Source organism: Microtus ochrogaster, linkage group LG1 (genome assembly GCF_000317375.1).
Source record: "Microtus ochrogaster isolate Prairie Vole_2 linkage group LG1, MicOch1.0, whole genome shotgun sequence".
NCBI lineage: Eukaryota > Metazoa > Chordata > Mammalia > Rodentia > Cricetidae > Microtus > Microtus ochrogaster.
In genome coordinates this window covers 34,600,949-34,617,908 of record NC_022027.1, presented here as the reverse complement: position 1 = coordinate 34,617,908, position 16,960 = coordinate 34,600,949, and the positions used below count along the sequence as shown (strand labels likewise).

At 39.3% G+C, this 16,960-nt stretch overlaps 1 protein-coding gene across 1 annotated transcript in view; it reads right to left on the bottom strand.

Moving 5' to 3' along the window:
- Positions 1–14,482, bottom strand: part of LOC101987339 (transmembrane serine protease 11E) — a 72,322-nt gene extending 57,840 nt beyond the window's left edge. Inside the window, exons 1-2 of the mRNA XM_005359433.1 lie at positions 14,419–14,482; positions 7,140–7,357 (exon numbers count right to left, since the gene is read on the bottom strand). Of these exons, the coding sequence (XP_005359490.1) occupies positions 7,140–7,357; positions 14,419–14,482 (282 nt within the window). The remainder of the gene's footprint in view (positions 1–7,139; positions 7,358–14,418) is intronic.
- Between the last annotated feature and the right edge of the window lie 2,478 nt (positions 14,483–16,960).

The window sequence follows — 16,960 nt, the reverse complement described above, 5'->3', positions numbered from 1 at the left end:
GGGAAGATTTCTAAAACATCAGTATAATGATATTTCACAATTATTTTTCTTTGGAATGTATACAATCTTCTGGAGACTCCTTTAATCAATAACAAGAACTCTTAACATGTTAGGGATTCTGACTTTCCTGATAGGTGACATAGGTTTGTCAACAAGAGGAGATGGAAGGGTGATTCCTACCCATCCTGGTCCTTTATGTCACAGTTTTAGCCAGAGTCTAAATGTATGTGTCCCCCAAGAACTTATATAAAAATAAATTCCTAATCCTGGAGATTTGAGTGAGAACTGTCCCCCACACGTTCAGATATTTGAACTTGGTTCTCCATGACACTGTTTGGGCAGAAAGTGGGACCTTGCTAGAGCAAGTATACCATTAATGTGGTCTCTAAGAGTTTATAACCTTGCTCTGCCTCCAGTTTTCTCTCCCTCTGCTTTTTGCTTCAACTGCTGGCTGCCCTTCCTTGCTGGTCGTAATGGACTCACCAATATTCCTTCTCTTAAACAAAATTTTTTCTCTTTTTTATTTTTAAATAGTGTGGCATCTGACTTTCTTTTAACTGTCAATAATTTTCATTTTGTTTTTCCTTTTTTATCTCCTCACATGTACCAAATGAATATGCATAATTTAGAGAATATACATAAAGAAATTGTGGAGACACTGGAAAAATGAAAATAACTTTTAGTTTGTTATCACTATAATCTGTTTATGTTCTTATATAACTTATATGGTTTAGTATATAGGCCTGAAGAGATCACTACCTTTGCCAAACTAGCTGCTGTTCCTAGAATCTGGAGAGGGTGGAGGTTACCTGCCTCCCATCTGGAGATTAAGGAGGATTAACAGACAAAACTAAGTGTGGATAATAACAACCAAGACATAAGTAAGCCAGACTTTTTCATTGTAATTTTAAAGGTAAAGGATGACTGAATATTGTTTAAATCAACGGCAAAAAAAAAAGTCAAGATAAAAATTATTATTACTGGTCCTTTTCCAAGGACAATATGAAGATACCTTAAGTGTTTTAATATTCAAGATATTTCAAATCTAGCCTTTATGTGGAGGGGAGAGGCTTGGTCCTGCCTCAACAGAATGTACCAGGCTTTGTTGAATTCCCATGGGGAGGGCTTACCCTTTCTGAGGAGTGAATGCGAGTGGATTGGAGGAGGTGGGAAAGGGGAATAGGAGGAAGGGATGGAGGGGAAACTGTGATTGGTATTTAAAATGTATAACAAAACATGTGAAACTTAAAACTTTAAAAATAGCACTTAAATAGTATACTGTTTATGTGAAATACACACCTGATTGTGAAAAAAAAGAACTATTTGCTTTTCTACATCAAATGAAAACAGATCACAAACTAGTTTTTTTTTTGTATAACACAACAAAAACTTGTGACCAGAGAGCTACATCACAGTATATTTTATTATTTTATGTATATGAGTGCTCTATGTGCATGTATGTCTTTATGACAGAAGAGAGTATCAGAACTCACCACAGATGGTTGTGAGTCAACCATGTGGTTGCTGGGACTCGAACTCGGGACTTCTGTAAAAGCAGCCAGTGCTCTTAGCCATTGAACCATCTCTCCAGCCCCATGTCACAGTATTTTATGCATCAAAAATAATTGCTGAAAGAAGAATTTATGGTTTTCCTTTGGTTAGTATATGATCTGGATTCTCTTATGCTGTGACATAAACAAAATACAAAATAAAAGAGAATACCTATTTTCTATGAAGCTTGAATGAACTCTCTCTGAAAGTCTTGAGATATTTGAAGAGAAATCCTTCTATGATATCTTTAAGATAAGACTAAATAGAAGTAAGTATAAAATAGTTTGTTGCAGTCAGCAAAGCTTAAATGAAGTAGAGATCTGAAGAACATTTTGACATCAGACATGGAGATGCAGAGTTTAGAGTTTGCCTAGCTGGTGTTTGGTCTTGCTTTGGTCCAGTATTTCCTCATCATGATCTCTTCTTTTGTTTTAGATTGGTAATGTATATCCTGTGCCATTATGTTGTAAGAAGCCGCTTGTTTGTTTCCCGGGCTGCTCAGCTCCGAAATAATCTCACAGAAACCTTATGTTATTTAAATCACCGCTTGGCCTATTTGCTCTAGCTTCTTATTTGCTAACTCTTACGTGTTAAGTTAGCCCATCTCCATCATTCTGTGCATCCCCATGAGGTCATGGTCTACCAGCAAAGTTTCAGCATGTCTGTCTCTGGCAGCAGCTTCTCCCTGGCTCTGCCTCCTTTCTCTCAGATTTCAGTTTAGTTTTCCCAGCCTACCTAAATTCAACAGGCCAAGGCAGTTTCTTTTTTTAACTAATGTTATTCACAGCATGCAGAGGGGAATCACCTCCCCTTTTCGGTTTAAATTTTTTTAAAAAAGGCTTTTTCTTTAACAAAGTTAAATTACGTATAAGGAAACAGGTATCAAGTAAGAATTACAGTTACAATATTTATATCCACTTTATTTTTAATCGTAACTAAGGAAAACTATAATTATAACTATATATCTATTCTTCAACTCCATTAAAGACTCCAGAAGGATATAATATTACCTAAGCTAACAGGAAGTGCATTGTAAGCAACTTCCAAAACTCTAGATTTGACAGAGACATCTCTCTGCCTAGACAGTCACCCAAAGTTTTTCTGTACCAGTGGGGCACCCATCTCCAGCCTACAAGCCCATAGTATCTGGCAGACTTTTCCATGAAGTAGTCACTTTCTTCTGTGTCCTGCACAACGTCTAGCAGACTCTTTCTATTCTTACTATTAAGCAATCCAGGCAAGAACAGTTTCTTGCCCAAATGGGTAGCAAACTCTATGAGGAGCTTCTTAAATGCCCATCATCCTCTTGAAGTAGACTGGTGCTTCCAGGAGCAGATGTGTCTCATTTTCATGAAAAGTTAACAATTTAAACATTTTAAATGCCACATTCTGAAGGTCTCTGAAAGATTTGAAGAATACTTATCCAACTGAAATATATCTCTATATATCTAGATAACTAACTAACATTACTACAAGTTTGACTATTATAGATGGCTATCTATTAACCCATATTTCTTAATTATACATTTCATTTTTAAGTGAGGTGCACAAACATAATACCTAATCAAGAGCAGAAATATATATGCATCAAAATTGACCTTAAATTTGTATCAATAAACCAAGATCCATACCGCTACAAATTTTTCATAACCATATCATATCTCCCTTTAAATGTAAGCAAACATTTGTAAACAATCATTTACAGAATTTGGGCATAGTTCTCTCCAAACAGCATACAGAGTGGAGTCCTACATCACCATTATATGTTAGAAGCATTTGATCTGCTTTTTGATTTTACAGGTGATTATAGTTAAGAGATTGGATGAATCTCAGAAGAGACTTTAAATTTGGATGTTTAAACATTGTCGAGACTATGATAGACTATCAAGTTCAACTAAATGCATTTTGCATTATGATAGTTACAGTGTATTAGGACCAGGGAGTGGAATATGGTAGTTTGAATGTAATCGACCCCATAGGGTCATAGCTTATGAATCTATTCATAGCTTATGAATATAAGCTCATAGGGAGTGGCACTATTAGAAGGTATGGCCTTGGAGTAGGTGTGGTCTTTTTGGAGGAAGTATGCCACTGTGGAGGCAGGCTTTCGGGTCTTATATATGCCCCAGCCATGCTCAGTGTCTCAGAACACTTCCTTTTGCCTGTAAGTCAAGATGTAGCCAGCACTATATAGGCCTGCGCACTGCCATGTTTCCCATTATAATGATAATGTGTTAGATCTCTGAAATTATAAGCTATAACCTCAACTAAATGTTTTCCTTTATAAGAGTTGTTGTGGTCACGATGTTTCTTCATAGCAATAGAAACCCTGAGACATAAGACTTTTGTTCAGCTTTCTTCAATTGTTCCCATAAGCACTCAGAATTCTTACATGATTCTATTTCTGGGCCATATTCTGAAAAATCTGGGAGACACTGTTTCCTTGGTGTCATCCAACTTTTCTGGCTCTTATAATCTTTCTACATTCTCTTCTACATAGCTCCCTGAGCCCTAAGAGGAGAGGTTACATAAAGACATTCCATTTAGGACTGAATATTCCAAAATCTCTCACTCACTGCATATTTCTAGTCATGGGTCCATCTACCCACTACACCCCTAACTTTGTTACTGTTCAGTTTCAGATAACCCACTAAGTTGCGTTTGTGCTGCCCATATAATCATGGGTTTTAGGGCCATCCAGTGTCGCTTGGTCAACCTACCAAGGGACACACCCTTAAATAAAATTGACTCTTCCTTCCCTAAAAATCACCAACTCTCCCTCCATAACTCTTCAACTAGAAAAAGGGGCTCATAAGCCCTTCCCCTTTCCATGCTAGAATGTTGACTGTCTTCATCTTGTTCAGGTCTCATACAGGCAACCAGACCTGCTGTAAGTCTATTAGGGCAGAAGTCTTGTTGCATCCAAAAGATATTGTTTTACATTGGACATCTCCAACCTCTGGCTGTTACAATTTTTCTATCCCTTTCTCATGGTGATCCCAGAGTCCTGGAGCACAGAGTACTATAGATGTCTCGTTTATGACTAAGCACCCTACTCACACTTATTCTCTGTACTTTGACTAGTTTGAGTATCTGCCTTAACCATTACCCAGTTTCACAGAGAAAGTTTGCTATAAGATCTAAAAATCACATCAATCTATGGTTATAGAAACACAAATTTAGAGACAAGCTTGATTCTATGTCCATTTAGCAAAATGTTAGTATTAGGCTCATACCTGGGGCTGATCAGCTCCCTTACCATGGATTCTTGGCCAGATTTACAGTGTCAGGCATGTATCTCCAACTGTGGAGTGGGCTTTAAATCTAATCAGAAGTGGTTGATTACCCCTAATATTCTTGATGCTATTGTACTTTTTTTAAATAAATAATCCTCATTTATTGGAAAGTATTTTCCCCTATATTTGTAGCTAACTGGTGAAGTTGTCAAGAGCAGTGGGTTTAGTCATAGAAGTGAGCAAGTAAGTATTTATTTGCAGTAATACAGAAAAAGTGACATATGATAACATATAGAAATGGGCACTCAAAAATTCCTTGTTTGGAACTGCTTAAATGTATAATCTTTATTTAAAATTCATCTTTGAGTGCTGGGAAGGGACTCAGCACTTCCCCGGCCCAGGCACAGAGCTCTCCCAGACCTGCAATGAACAGTCAGTAGAGATTTGAGCTACAGCCTCAACAACAGTGCAACAAATGTCTAGCTATTAACGCTGTCAACAACAGACAGGTGATGACAAAAGATTGCCATGAAAAACAAATGATTCTGGGACTACAGAGATGACTCAGGGGCTAAGAGCACTCACTGGCTGCTCTTCTAGAGGACCCGGGCTCACTTCCCAGCACCCACATGGCAGCTCGCAACTATCTGTAACTCCAGCTCCAGAGGACCTGATACCTTCATATCAATACCCATAAAATAAAGTTAAATAAATTTTAAAAACCAAATGATTCACACATTGACTAAATAAAACACATCGTGACATCAATTGATTTCAAAACTTCCCATACATCTACAATAAAGACTGTGCCTTTTGGGAAAGAAGAAAGAGATCAAAAGCACATCAGAGGAAAACTTAGAAATAAAAACAGGAGTGTTTGATATCCTGGCTGGAAAGCCCTGCTCTCTAGGCCTGTACCCCTGGTCTGCCCCAACCCATGGCACCCCCGTAAAAAATTCATCTTTGTGACAACTTTAAACAACAGATTTATGTAATTTTTAAAAAATATTTATTTATGTATACAGTGTTTTGCCTGCATATATACCTGGATGCCAGAAGAGGGCACCAGATCTCACTACAGATGTTTGTGAGCCAACATGTGGGTATTGAACTCAGGACCTCTGGAAGTACAGTCAGTTCTCTCAACCTCTGAGCCATCTCTACAATATAATTATTTTTACTCTGAGCATGACCTAAAGTAAGTTGACCTCGGGCTGGAGAGATGGTTCAGAGGTTAAGAACACTGGCTGCTCTTCCGGAGGTCCTGAGTTCAATTCCCAGCAACCACATGGTGGCTCACAAACATCTGAAATGAGATCTGGTGCCCTCTTCTGGCCCGCAGGTATACATGCAGGCAGAATATTGTATACATAATAAATAAATAAAATTTAAAAAAAAAAGTAAGTTGACCTCTTACGCAAAAGTAGATTACCTGGTGACCATGAAATGAGGATGTTCCCTAAGATTGTGTTGGGGTAGATAAAGTTGGAATCAAGATAGAAATCCATGAATACTCCAATAAGAATCTTTAGGAGACAGGTCTCACACTGCAGAGGGACCACAGGTATACTTTGTCATGCCTCTTATTACTGTAGTTCATAGGGTTCACAGCTGAGTAAAACTGTTCATGACTGCTCCCCTCGCCGCTTATCCAAAACCTCCCGGTACTATGAGAACTAGCAATAGGAAGGAAACTTATTCTTTCATACCAACTTGATTTCCCATGCGATGAAAGTTTGTAGTGTCTTTAGTAATGAGGTTCAACAGCACGTTTCCCTGAGTTTACTTCAAACATCCTAGTGTTGTTGATCCTTCTATCCACCCTCTGTCCTACCCTCCCTTACCTCTCCCTACTTAAACCTTCCGTTATCTCTGTTGTCACCTTCATATTACCTGTGTTCTACTTCCTCCTTTATCTTAAGTCCTTTCTTCTCCATCCCTTTCTAGTTTCATGAATGCTATAGATACTCCAAGATACAAGTCAAAAGACTTCATGTTAAGATCAACGTATGCATAAGACCCTGAAATGTTTGTCTTGTTTACCTCAGTCAGTATGTTCTCTAGCTCCATTTACCTGCAAATTTCATTTTTCTTTATAAAAGATTCCATATTTTCTTTATTTACCAGTTGATGGACACTTAGGCTGTTTCCATGTACAGCAGTTGTGAGAACACCTAACAAGGGTCAGCACGAGCCTCTGTAGCAGCAAACAGAGTCCTTTGGGTGCATGCCCAGGAATGGTACAGCTGAGCCATGTGGTAGACCTATTTTTAGCTTTTTATTTTAATTACTACATTTATTTATGTGTGTGCGTATGCATGTGCTACATGTATGAATGGTAGGTCTACTTACAGTAGTCCGTTCTTTTTCTCCATTTTGTGGGTCACAGGAATTGAGTTGGCAGCAAGTACTTTTACCCTTTAAGCTATCTTCCCAGGCCCCATTTCTAGCTTTTATTAATGATTCCCCACAGTTTCCATAGTAGCTGCACCAATTTTCACTTCCACCCATAATCCATGAGGGTTTCGTGTTTCCCACATCCTCACCAACAATCTTTGTCTTTTGCAATTCTGAATGGGATAACATGAAATCTCAAAGTAGCCAGATTGGTTGCAGTTGTTTAATCCCAGTACTTGAAAGGCAGTTTACATATATGTAAGAAAATCCCATCTTCAAATCTTATTTGAAGAAACATTTGACCAAATTAAAAAATTAACAGAGGAAAAATTTTCCTGGTGACTAGTATAAACTAAGGACTAAGACAGCAACTAACAGATTTTAATTTTACTTCCAAGGTATCAAATGAAAACGCTTTGCTTTTCCTCTAACTTACTGTATTATGTTCTTCAGGAAAACCTCCAAAGCAAATGTCAAACTTGTTTGAGGTACCCCAATGCAGTTTTCAAGACTGTGCTAAGGTATAAGTCTGAAGTTACATGAAGGAGTAGGCAATTGGAAGGGGCTGTCTTAAATTACAGTGACCATTACCCAGGGACAGCACAGTACCTGTTGCTCCTGAGACTCATGTGTCTGTGGGTACCACCACACCCCAGTGTTATGTGACTCTCTTTTTATGTGATTTATTCAGGGTGTTGCATGTTTTGTTAGGTTGGTGTGTTTGATAAAGTCCCAGATAGGTATGTTTCGTTTTGTTTTGTAATGTTTTAGATATGCCCATGCTTCAAATCCACATCAATCAGCTCATAGGTGGTAATTTATTGCAGTCAGGAATGAGTTACTTACAGACTTATTGTCTGTGATAGGCAGGTGGTGGCGGTTAACTTCACAAACAAAACTAAGTATCATTCTGACTCTGTATTTGCATTCAAATAGAATCACTCAGGGGAAGACACATTGGAAAAGTTATTGTACCATACAATATTCTAACAGAGCAGAAAAATAGCATAGTGTAGGGCAATATCTAATTTCAAAATTTTCCAGGCATGCTTCCACACTGTCTCAAAATCAAAACAAAAAGGCAATGCAATTAGTGACTGTGACCACCCACATGAATTCTCTAGGAATTGCTTAAACTAATCTCACTTTCAGAAGTAGTTGAGAAATCATTGTGGGCTGTGTATGTAGTTATTTTTTAAACCTCAAGATAAAAAGAAAACAGTTGTAGCATACACATGAGCAGATTTGTATAAATTGGAATTTTAACTCTAACTTTTTTATATAAAAACTTTCTGGCAACTAAACTGGCAGAGACAGGTTTTCTCCTCCACAGTAGAGACAAATGTCTAGAGGAGAGAAGGCACAGTCACCTAAAAAAAAAAAATCCCATAATTAGCATATTTATATTCATCATCTTACACATATATTGTTTCTGCAGGCTGAGAACATTCAGAATCCATTTGAAAATATCAGTAGGTTTTATTAATTACAGTCATCCAACTTTGTGATAAATGACTAAAACTTCCTGATAGCATTGTACAGTGCATACATGAACCAGAACTTTAGATTGTACCCTGAAAATGTGCAGAAATATGTGTCCATCAAAACTAAACACACTCAAAGGAAGAAGTTGAATGGTGCTCTTTTTCAAAGCCTTGGGGCCAATGTTGAAAACCGGAATTCCTCTTTAGCTTTTCTCCATTTATATTTACTCTCCCCCATCCCCCGCCACCCCGACTCTGTGTGTGTGTGTGTGTGTGTGTGTGTGTGTGTGTGTGTGTGTGTGTGCGCGCGCGTGCGCGCGCGCGTACGCATGGGAGAGGGTGAATCTAGAAGTTGACATTAGATGTCTTCCTCAATTGTTTCTCTTACTTGCTTTGAGACAGGCTCTCTCACCAAACCGGAAGCTCTCAGATTCAGCTAGTCTAGTTAGACATTGAGTCCAAGATCTGCCTGTCTTCTGTCCTATCCTCCCTCTAAGTACTGGGATTACAGACAGAAACCACACCTGATTTTTACCTAGGCATTGTGGATGGGGCCCCCAAATTTGCATGATAAACTCTTTACTAACTAAACCATCTCCCTAGCCAAGATAGGATTAAGCTTCTTTATGACAGAAAACACAGTGAATTCTGAAAAGTTGGATGTCTTTGAAATTTCAAACCCCAGTCATAATGACATATGTCTTCCAACAAGGTTACACCTCCTAACACTTCCCCAGTTTCACCAACTAGGGACCAAACATTCAAATATGAGCCTGTAGAAAGAGACATTTTCATTCAACCACCACACTACAATAATACAAATCTTTTTTGTTTTAAAGCATGATTAATAAAAACTCAGAGAGAGAAATTGGGGTCCAACCTGAAGGTCAGAAAGGTAAAACAGCCAGTCACCAACTCTTACCTCTATCTCAGTCTGAAATAGCGACCTTGCCTCCAAGAATCTCAGAATGAGACTGGGATTGAGAGCTGTTTCCTTCCGTTTTATCATCCTCTCTAGGGCTGGGATTAAAGGCGTGCACCACCCAGTTTCTATAGCAAACTAGTGTGGCTACTGGGATTAAAGATGTGTGTTACCACTCTGGTCTGTAAGGCTGACCAATGTGGCTGTTTTACTGTCTGATCTTCAGGCAATCTTTATTTATTCAAATATAAATGAGATGCCACTACATTGTTCATTTGTTTTATTCTTTAAAAGATTTCTCCATTTGCTTATTTCTTATACCATATCTACATTCCTCACATACTGTGATTTCTTTCTTGTGGACACATATTCACATAGGATCTAGAATAATATCCCAGTGACTTAGTAGCCAATACAGCATGGACTGTAGCTAATTTGAATAGAATGTGGATAGAACACTTGAGAAATCACTACAGTTACTTTCTGCTCAAAGGCTTAATATTAGCCCACAGCCTCATGTGGTACTGACTATCAGCTAATCACCCGTTACACAAGCCATCATACTTTGATCGACATCTGGCTACAGAGTTCTTGTACCCAATACCACCTGACTGATCCAGTTCTGATCTTGATCCAAATTGGTTGGCAACACAATTTCTAAATCTCGCCCTTTCAACTATTAAAATACAGTTCGGCATTTTTTATGATTTAAAGAAACAATGGAGGAAGGCTGTTGAGATAGTGTCTCTCTAAGAAGCCCTGGCTGTCCTAAAATTCTTTATGTAGACCAAACTGGTCTTGAACTCACAGAGATCTGCTTGCTTCTGCCTCTTCTGGGATTAAAGGTGTACACCACTATGCCTGGCTTAAAGAAATATTTTTTTTTTTGAGATCACAAAAGGTTTAATGATGATCAATGTTTGTACCACCCTCTAAACGACTGAGCCAACCAGACGGCTAGGACACTAATTTAAGAGCTCTCTAGGGTTCATGCGCCAGCAAAGAAATTATTTTCCTTTCATTACTTAACGCTGTGGAAAATTACATCCACATCTTATTTTACATAGAAAGTTTTTAAATTATGGTTTAACAAAATAAAAGTGACATTTATCTGATCTTAGAATATTTGCTTAATTCTTTTTAAATATGCAGGGTGCCAAACCTGAGACTATTTTATTTATTTATTTATTAAAGATTTCTGTTTCCTCCTCACCACCGCCTCCCATTTCCCTCCCCCAATCAACTCCCCCTCCCTCATCAGCCCAAAGAGCAGTCAGGGTTCCCTGCCCTGTGGGGAGCCCAAGGACCACCCACCTCCTTCCAGGTCTAGTAAGGTGAACATCCAAACAGCCTAGTGGGATAAAACCGGACTCGCTGAACATAGCAGACAATGAGGACTGCTGAGAAGCCAAGAACAATGGCACTGGGTTTTGATCCTACTGCACGTACTGGCATTGTGGGAGCCTAGGCTGTTTGAATGTTCACCTTACTAGACCTGAGACTATTTTTGAAACGTTTACTTTCAATTAGCCTCTCTTGCCACTAGGTGGTGAAGCTAGCCTCCAAATATAGGTGGTCAGGTGTAATGTTCATGAGCAAGTTTTCTTCTTAATCTGTTGATTAATTCCAGATTCAAAAGTGAATACAGAACAAGTTTATTTCCATGCCAGATATTAAATTATGAACAAAATAAGCCTTTTTCACATGCCAACTCGAATTCTCCTCGAAATTCAACTCGAAATGTGGGGAGGAAAGGAGAGGCTTTGGGTACCAGAAATTACAATAATAGTTTATCACTTCAAGCTGAGTGTTTTACTTTCTTCCTGCCAGGAGAAACAGATCCAGGAAGTGCATTCGTGGCAGCCTGAGGTCTCCCTGGAGCCTTAACTGGCCTCAGTTTATCAGGAAAGGGCAGTTAACCTGCTGGCAGATTGGTGGGTGACATGACAGCTCTGGATATTTAGACCTGTTGTCCTTTCCAGAGAGAGAGAGCTGACCAGATACAAGTCCTTCCTTCCATTGCTCTTGCTGTGAGCTAGACACAGCATGGACATGTTTAGGAAATCCCTAGATACCATAACATTACACCGCTACATAGTCATTTGTACCTCCATTTAACTGTTGCATTATAAGCAAGCATATAATCTGCTTTTAAGTTAAGACCTCCCATGTTTAAGATTAATTTGAAGAACATTACAGGGAAGAAAGTTTCCTTTGTATTCGCTTAAAAAAACCTAAAAAGAAGCACTACCTATGAACACGGGGTTACACCAAGCGGTGTCTAAATCATAGAGACCTACTTCACTAATAATGATACACGTGAATAAAATGGGCCTATTTTCTACCATATTAGATCATCTATGAACAAACTGTTTACAAATACGAGAGAAATAGGCAGAGCCTTTAGATGTGGCTCAACTAGCAGAGGACCTGAATAGCATGCACAAAGCCCTGGGTTCTTCCCAGCACTATATACGTCAGGGGTGGTGACTCAGCCATAAGTATAGCATTTGGTGGGTAGAGGCAAGGGGATTAGGAATTCATAGGCTATATCCTTGGCTGCATAGTAAACTAGAAGACAGCCAGGGGCTACATTGTCTCCAAAACATAACACAACAAACGAACAAACAAACAAATCCTTAGCTTCAGTAATTAGTGAACTGTGGTTGGTGCCACGTTCACACTCTGGAGGCAGAGTCGGGCGATCTCTGTGAGTTCAATGCAAGCCTGGTCTCTATAGTGAGTTCCAGGACAGCCAGAGCTACGTGGAGAGACCATGGGGAGAGCGTGTGAGAAATGACAGGGAGAGGAGAGGGAGAAAGAGAAATAGGCAGGCTTAAAGTTTAATCATTGATCACTGGTGGTGAGAATTAAAACGTTCACTTCACTAGCAAAAGAAGCTCAAAACTTTTATTTTATTTTACATATATTTATTAATAGGGAGGGGGTGGCTGTTTACTACCATGCAGGTGGAGGTCAAAGAGCAACTTGACCTTTTCTCCCACCAATGTCCTCTCCTTCCAGCATGTAGGGTCTAGAGATCATTTCAGGTGGTCAGACTTGGGGGCAAGCGTCTTTACAGCTGAGCCATTTCACAGGCCTCTCAAAAAAAAATTTTGTTGTTGTTGTTGTTGTCATACTTGTTTTGTTTTTTTTGAGACAGGGTTTCTCTGTGTAGCTCTGACTGTGCTGGAACTCATTCTGTAGACCAGGCTGGCCTCGAAATCACAGAGATCCGCCTGCCTCTGTCTCCTGAGTGCTTGGACTAAAGGCATCCACTGCCACCACCTGGTTTCAAAGATTTTTAAGGATGCCATTCTCCCTTCTGAAAAGCCTAACAACTATATTAATCATGGCTGTCAGTATGGAAAAGGGGTGGACTAATGGAGCATAAACTTAAAGGTGTTTTCAAGAAGAATCTTGCAATTGTTATAAAAACAGAGTCTGATTTTGTAAATCAAGCAGGCCTTGAATTTCCAGTAATTCTGCAGGATGGTCTCTGCAGAGCTGGAATTACAGGAAGAAGTCACCACATTCCACATTCAGTTTACAACCCACTTTGCTTTCTTGGCTTTGGAGGGTGTAAAGTTAAAACTACATTTCCCAGAGGCGCTCGAGGGTTGGGTTACCTTCACCAATCAGATGCCAAGGGTGGCTCTGTTTGCCATTGTGAAGCTGCGGTCTGATTGCTTTATTATGTACATTAATGTACATTAGTCTCTAGTTTGACCTTTGCCTGGGCAGTTTGGGCTCTGATTTTTGAATCGCCTACTGTGATTCTGGGAAGAAGGGGTTCTTTCTAGAAGATCACACAGCGGTTGGGACTATTCCAAATAACTTGTCAGACATCCAACAACCCAGTAACATATCTGTATTTCTGTTCAAAGAAATGACCTGCCACTGTACCATACCCAACATGTACCTGTACTATACACTATGGCATATCAGTTCAAAAGTCACACTATAGAATGATTGGTTAGTAATACAGACTATACTCCCAAATTTGTTTCGAGACAGGGTTTCTCTGTTGTAGCCCTGGCTGCCCTGGAACTCTGTAGATCAAGCTAGCCTTGAACTCATACATTCCACCCTCCCCCCCAAACATGCTAGAATTAAAAGTGTGCACTGCTCCCACCCAGTGTAGTAAAGACTCCAAGTTTTAATTGATTCAGTAATTTAATGATTTATAACTTATCAAGCACTATTTATGCTGTATCTGTTTTATTCTCAAGGAGTCTGTATCTTCTGGTGCAAAAACAGCATTCTTAAAAATAATTTCCACCTCGGCATAACCATGATTCTATGTTTATATTGTCTAATTCTCCTCAAAAAGCAATTGTTTTTGTGTGCTTTCAAAGGCAACCAAGAATGGCTCAAATCTTTCACAAAAATATTAAGTCCTATATTCTTCATGGTTTCAATTGTTCCACCTATTTTGGGGAGGAAAGTGGGAGGGTGGCATATATTTTTTCCATTGGAACAATTATTGAGTGACCTCATAGCATTCAGAACTGAAAAAGAAATAGTCTTATGCCACTGAGTAGGTGGAAACTGTTTTTTGTTTTGTTTTGTGCTGGTTTTTTCCTCCTCCTCCTTCCTTCTTCTTCTTCTACCTCCTATGACACAAGGCTGAAGAGTTAATCACAGCAGTTTGCGGACACCTTTGTAAAAGAGATAATGCAATGAATATCAAAGAAGGTAAGGTCAAAGCTATCTAAAAAGGAGGCCTAAGGCTTCTGAACTCCTGTGAAATGGCACTCTAAAATGCTCCGTGGTGACTGAAATCTGGCAAACAAGAGTGCCAATATCTTGAAAACGGGTGGCTTACTCTCAAAGGTAACTGCCAGTGTGGAATTCAGTGCCACCTCCTGGAGGTCCAAAATCCCAGCCATGGCTTCTTGTACTTGTAACCCTTCTCCCAGACTTGTGGCTGTTGCTTTTCACTCCCTGAACTCACAAGTTCCACATTTTATGTCCCCTAGGCAAAGCCTTTTCCCTCTCCATCTCTCTCCTGCCTCTACTTCCTCTTCCCTCCCACTTTCTCCTCCTTTCACTTACTTAGTTTTCAGTCTAGGAACTTCGATAACCTACGTTATAACCCAAAGTACAAATTCCTCAGGTTCCTTAATCCTAATAGCCTGTCTTTTAAAAGGGAACTGAAATACCACTGAACCTTAAAGTAAATGGAATGGTGCTCTCCTGAGCAGTCTAGCAATGCAGCCACTGCTGCTGTAGCCTGAAAAGTAACTGTTGGTCTCTCCTTTCTCCTGCTCTAAGCACTTTGTCTTAGTTGAGCACTTGCAGTTGACAGGTAATGTATTACAGTCGGGCAACTAGTCGAGAATACAGTGAAGAGTTTGTTGAAAGTGAGTGGAGACAGTTGAGGGATTTTAATGCTTTATACAAATGAAGAACATTCTTGCTTTTTTTAAAAGGTGTTATGCCCAGATCACAGAGTCCCACCAAAAAAGAAGGAAACCAAGTCCTGTATATAACAGCAAAGAGCCTTTATTCTTATTCAAGTTCGAACTTCGACTCTATGTGTGTTTAAAGGCACGATCAGAGAGCTTCAAGCTCAGTTGGGGCAGCGGGTTTTTTGTTCTGTTTTTGTTTTTTTGTTTGTTTGTTTTTTTAAGTATAGCAGAGGCTGGGTGAGGATTCCCCTGGGTGGTGCCTGGGTGGTCTTTCTTGGAGTCAAGAATAAACTGAAACTCATGCCTCTATTGAGCTTGTCATGACTGGGTCCTATATAGTAAGGTCAGTAATCCTGAGAAAGAACTGTTATCAGAAAATTTGAGGAGTCACACTTTGGGTGCCACAGGTTACAAGTGAAATTAAGAGTCCTCTCTTGGAGTTCTTGCTCTCATTAATAAAAGAATTTAAGAACCAACTCAGGAAGAAAGTTAAAGGATACCTTAATAAAGTTTAAAAGGAAAACCCCAGTGTAGGTAAGCTTAGGCTTATTCCCAACTAGCTCTTATAATTTAACACATTTATATTAATCTATATTTTGCTATGTGGCTCGTTACTGCTATTCCATACTATGTGTCTCATTGGCAAATCTCACGCCAGATCATCTTCCAGAGTTCCTATCTCTCCCAGAAATCCCACCTATCCTCTCCTGCCTAACTAATTGGTCATTCTGCTCTTTATTACACCAATCAGAAGGTGCCTTAGGCAGGCCACATCTTCCACACAGTGTGATCAAATATCCCACAACATAGGTGGCAGAGAGACATATGCTGGGGATGGTATAAGCCTTTTGAAACCTCAAGGCCTATGTGCAGTGGCATACACCTCCTCTAACTAAACCACATCTCCTAATCCTCCCCAAACAGGTCCACTAATATCTAGGGAACAAGTATTCAAACCTGTGAGTTTATGGGAGCCATTCTCAAACCACTACTTACCTTCCTGTATCTAAAAATTGGGAGAATATAATAACATTAAGAACTGTTATCATAGCCACCATTTTTGATCATTTACTATTATTTCCTGTCAGATGAGATATGTACTAGATAAATTTACACAATGACTCTATATAGCAGACAATCTGATTCCCGAGTTCCCTTGTTTATAATGACGGGCAGGTAAATCCACAACTACATCATAAGAGGATGTAAGGAAAACAGTAGCTCCATTTTCTTGGGTTTTTTTTTTTTGCAAAACAGTGTTCAAATCATTATCTTTAATCATTATCTACCAACAGTGCGGAATTCTATATCTGCATTGTACCTGAAAATCAACTGAACACTTCTCAAGTTTGTATTATACTATTATACTAGTTTTTGTGTTACAGTTTTTTGCTTCCTGTTTCTCTTTTGGTTTATTAAGAGCAAAAAACATCTTATATGCAACATGAGGGGAGGTTATTATAACAAGGGAAGGTTGTCTACGTAATTCTAAGAGATATAGAATGTAGTCAGGCCCCAGGAAAATTTGAATGCTTTAAGACAACTAAGATTTGCATTTCCTTGTATCTATTTTCCTGTTATAGGTCTACAGTTTCAAATGTTCTTGAGTTATAAACTCAGTCAGTCATCCCCCACCCCTCACCCCGCAGAGAAGGTATCACTATGTACTTCTGGCTGTCCTGGAACTCACTATGTAGACCAGGGTGGCTTTTAACTCACAGAGATCCACCTGCCTTTGTCTCCCAAGTGCTGGGACTAAAGGCAGGCAATGCTACATCCAGAAAAATTGTTGTTTCTGCCCAATTTCAAACTGGGAAACTTTCCAGTGTGAGGATAATGTGATAACTACAACAGTAAAGAAATTGCTCCTAAATTCAGCCAGTCATAATGATGGCTTTTTCATTTTCCTATTTAGTCTATCCAGGCCCCTTGCCTATACAGTGGTGTTGGCCGGGC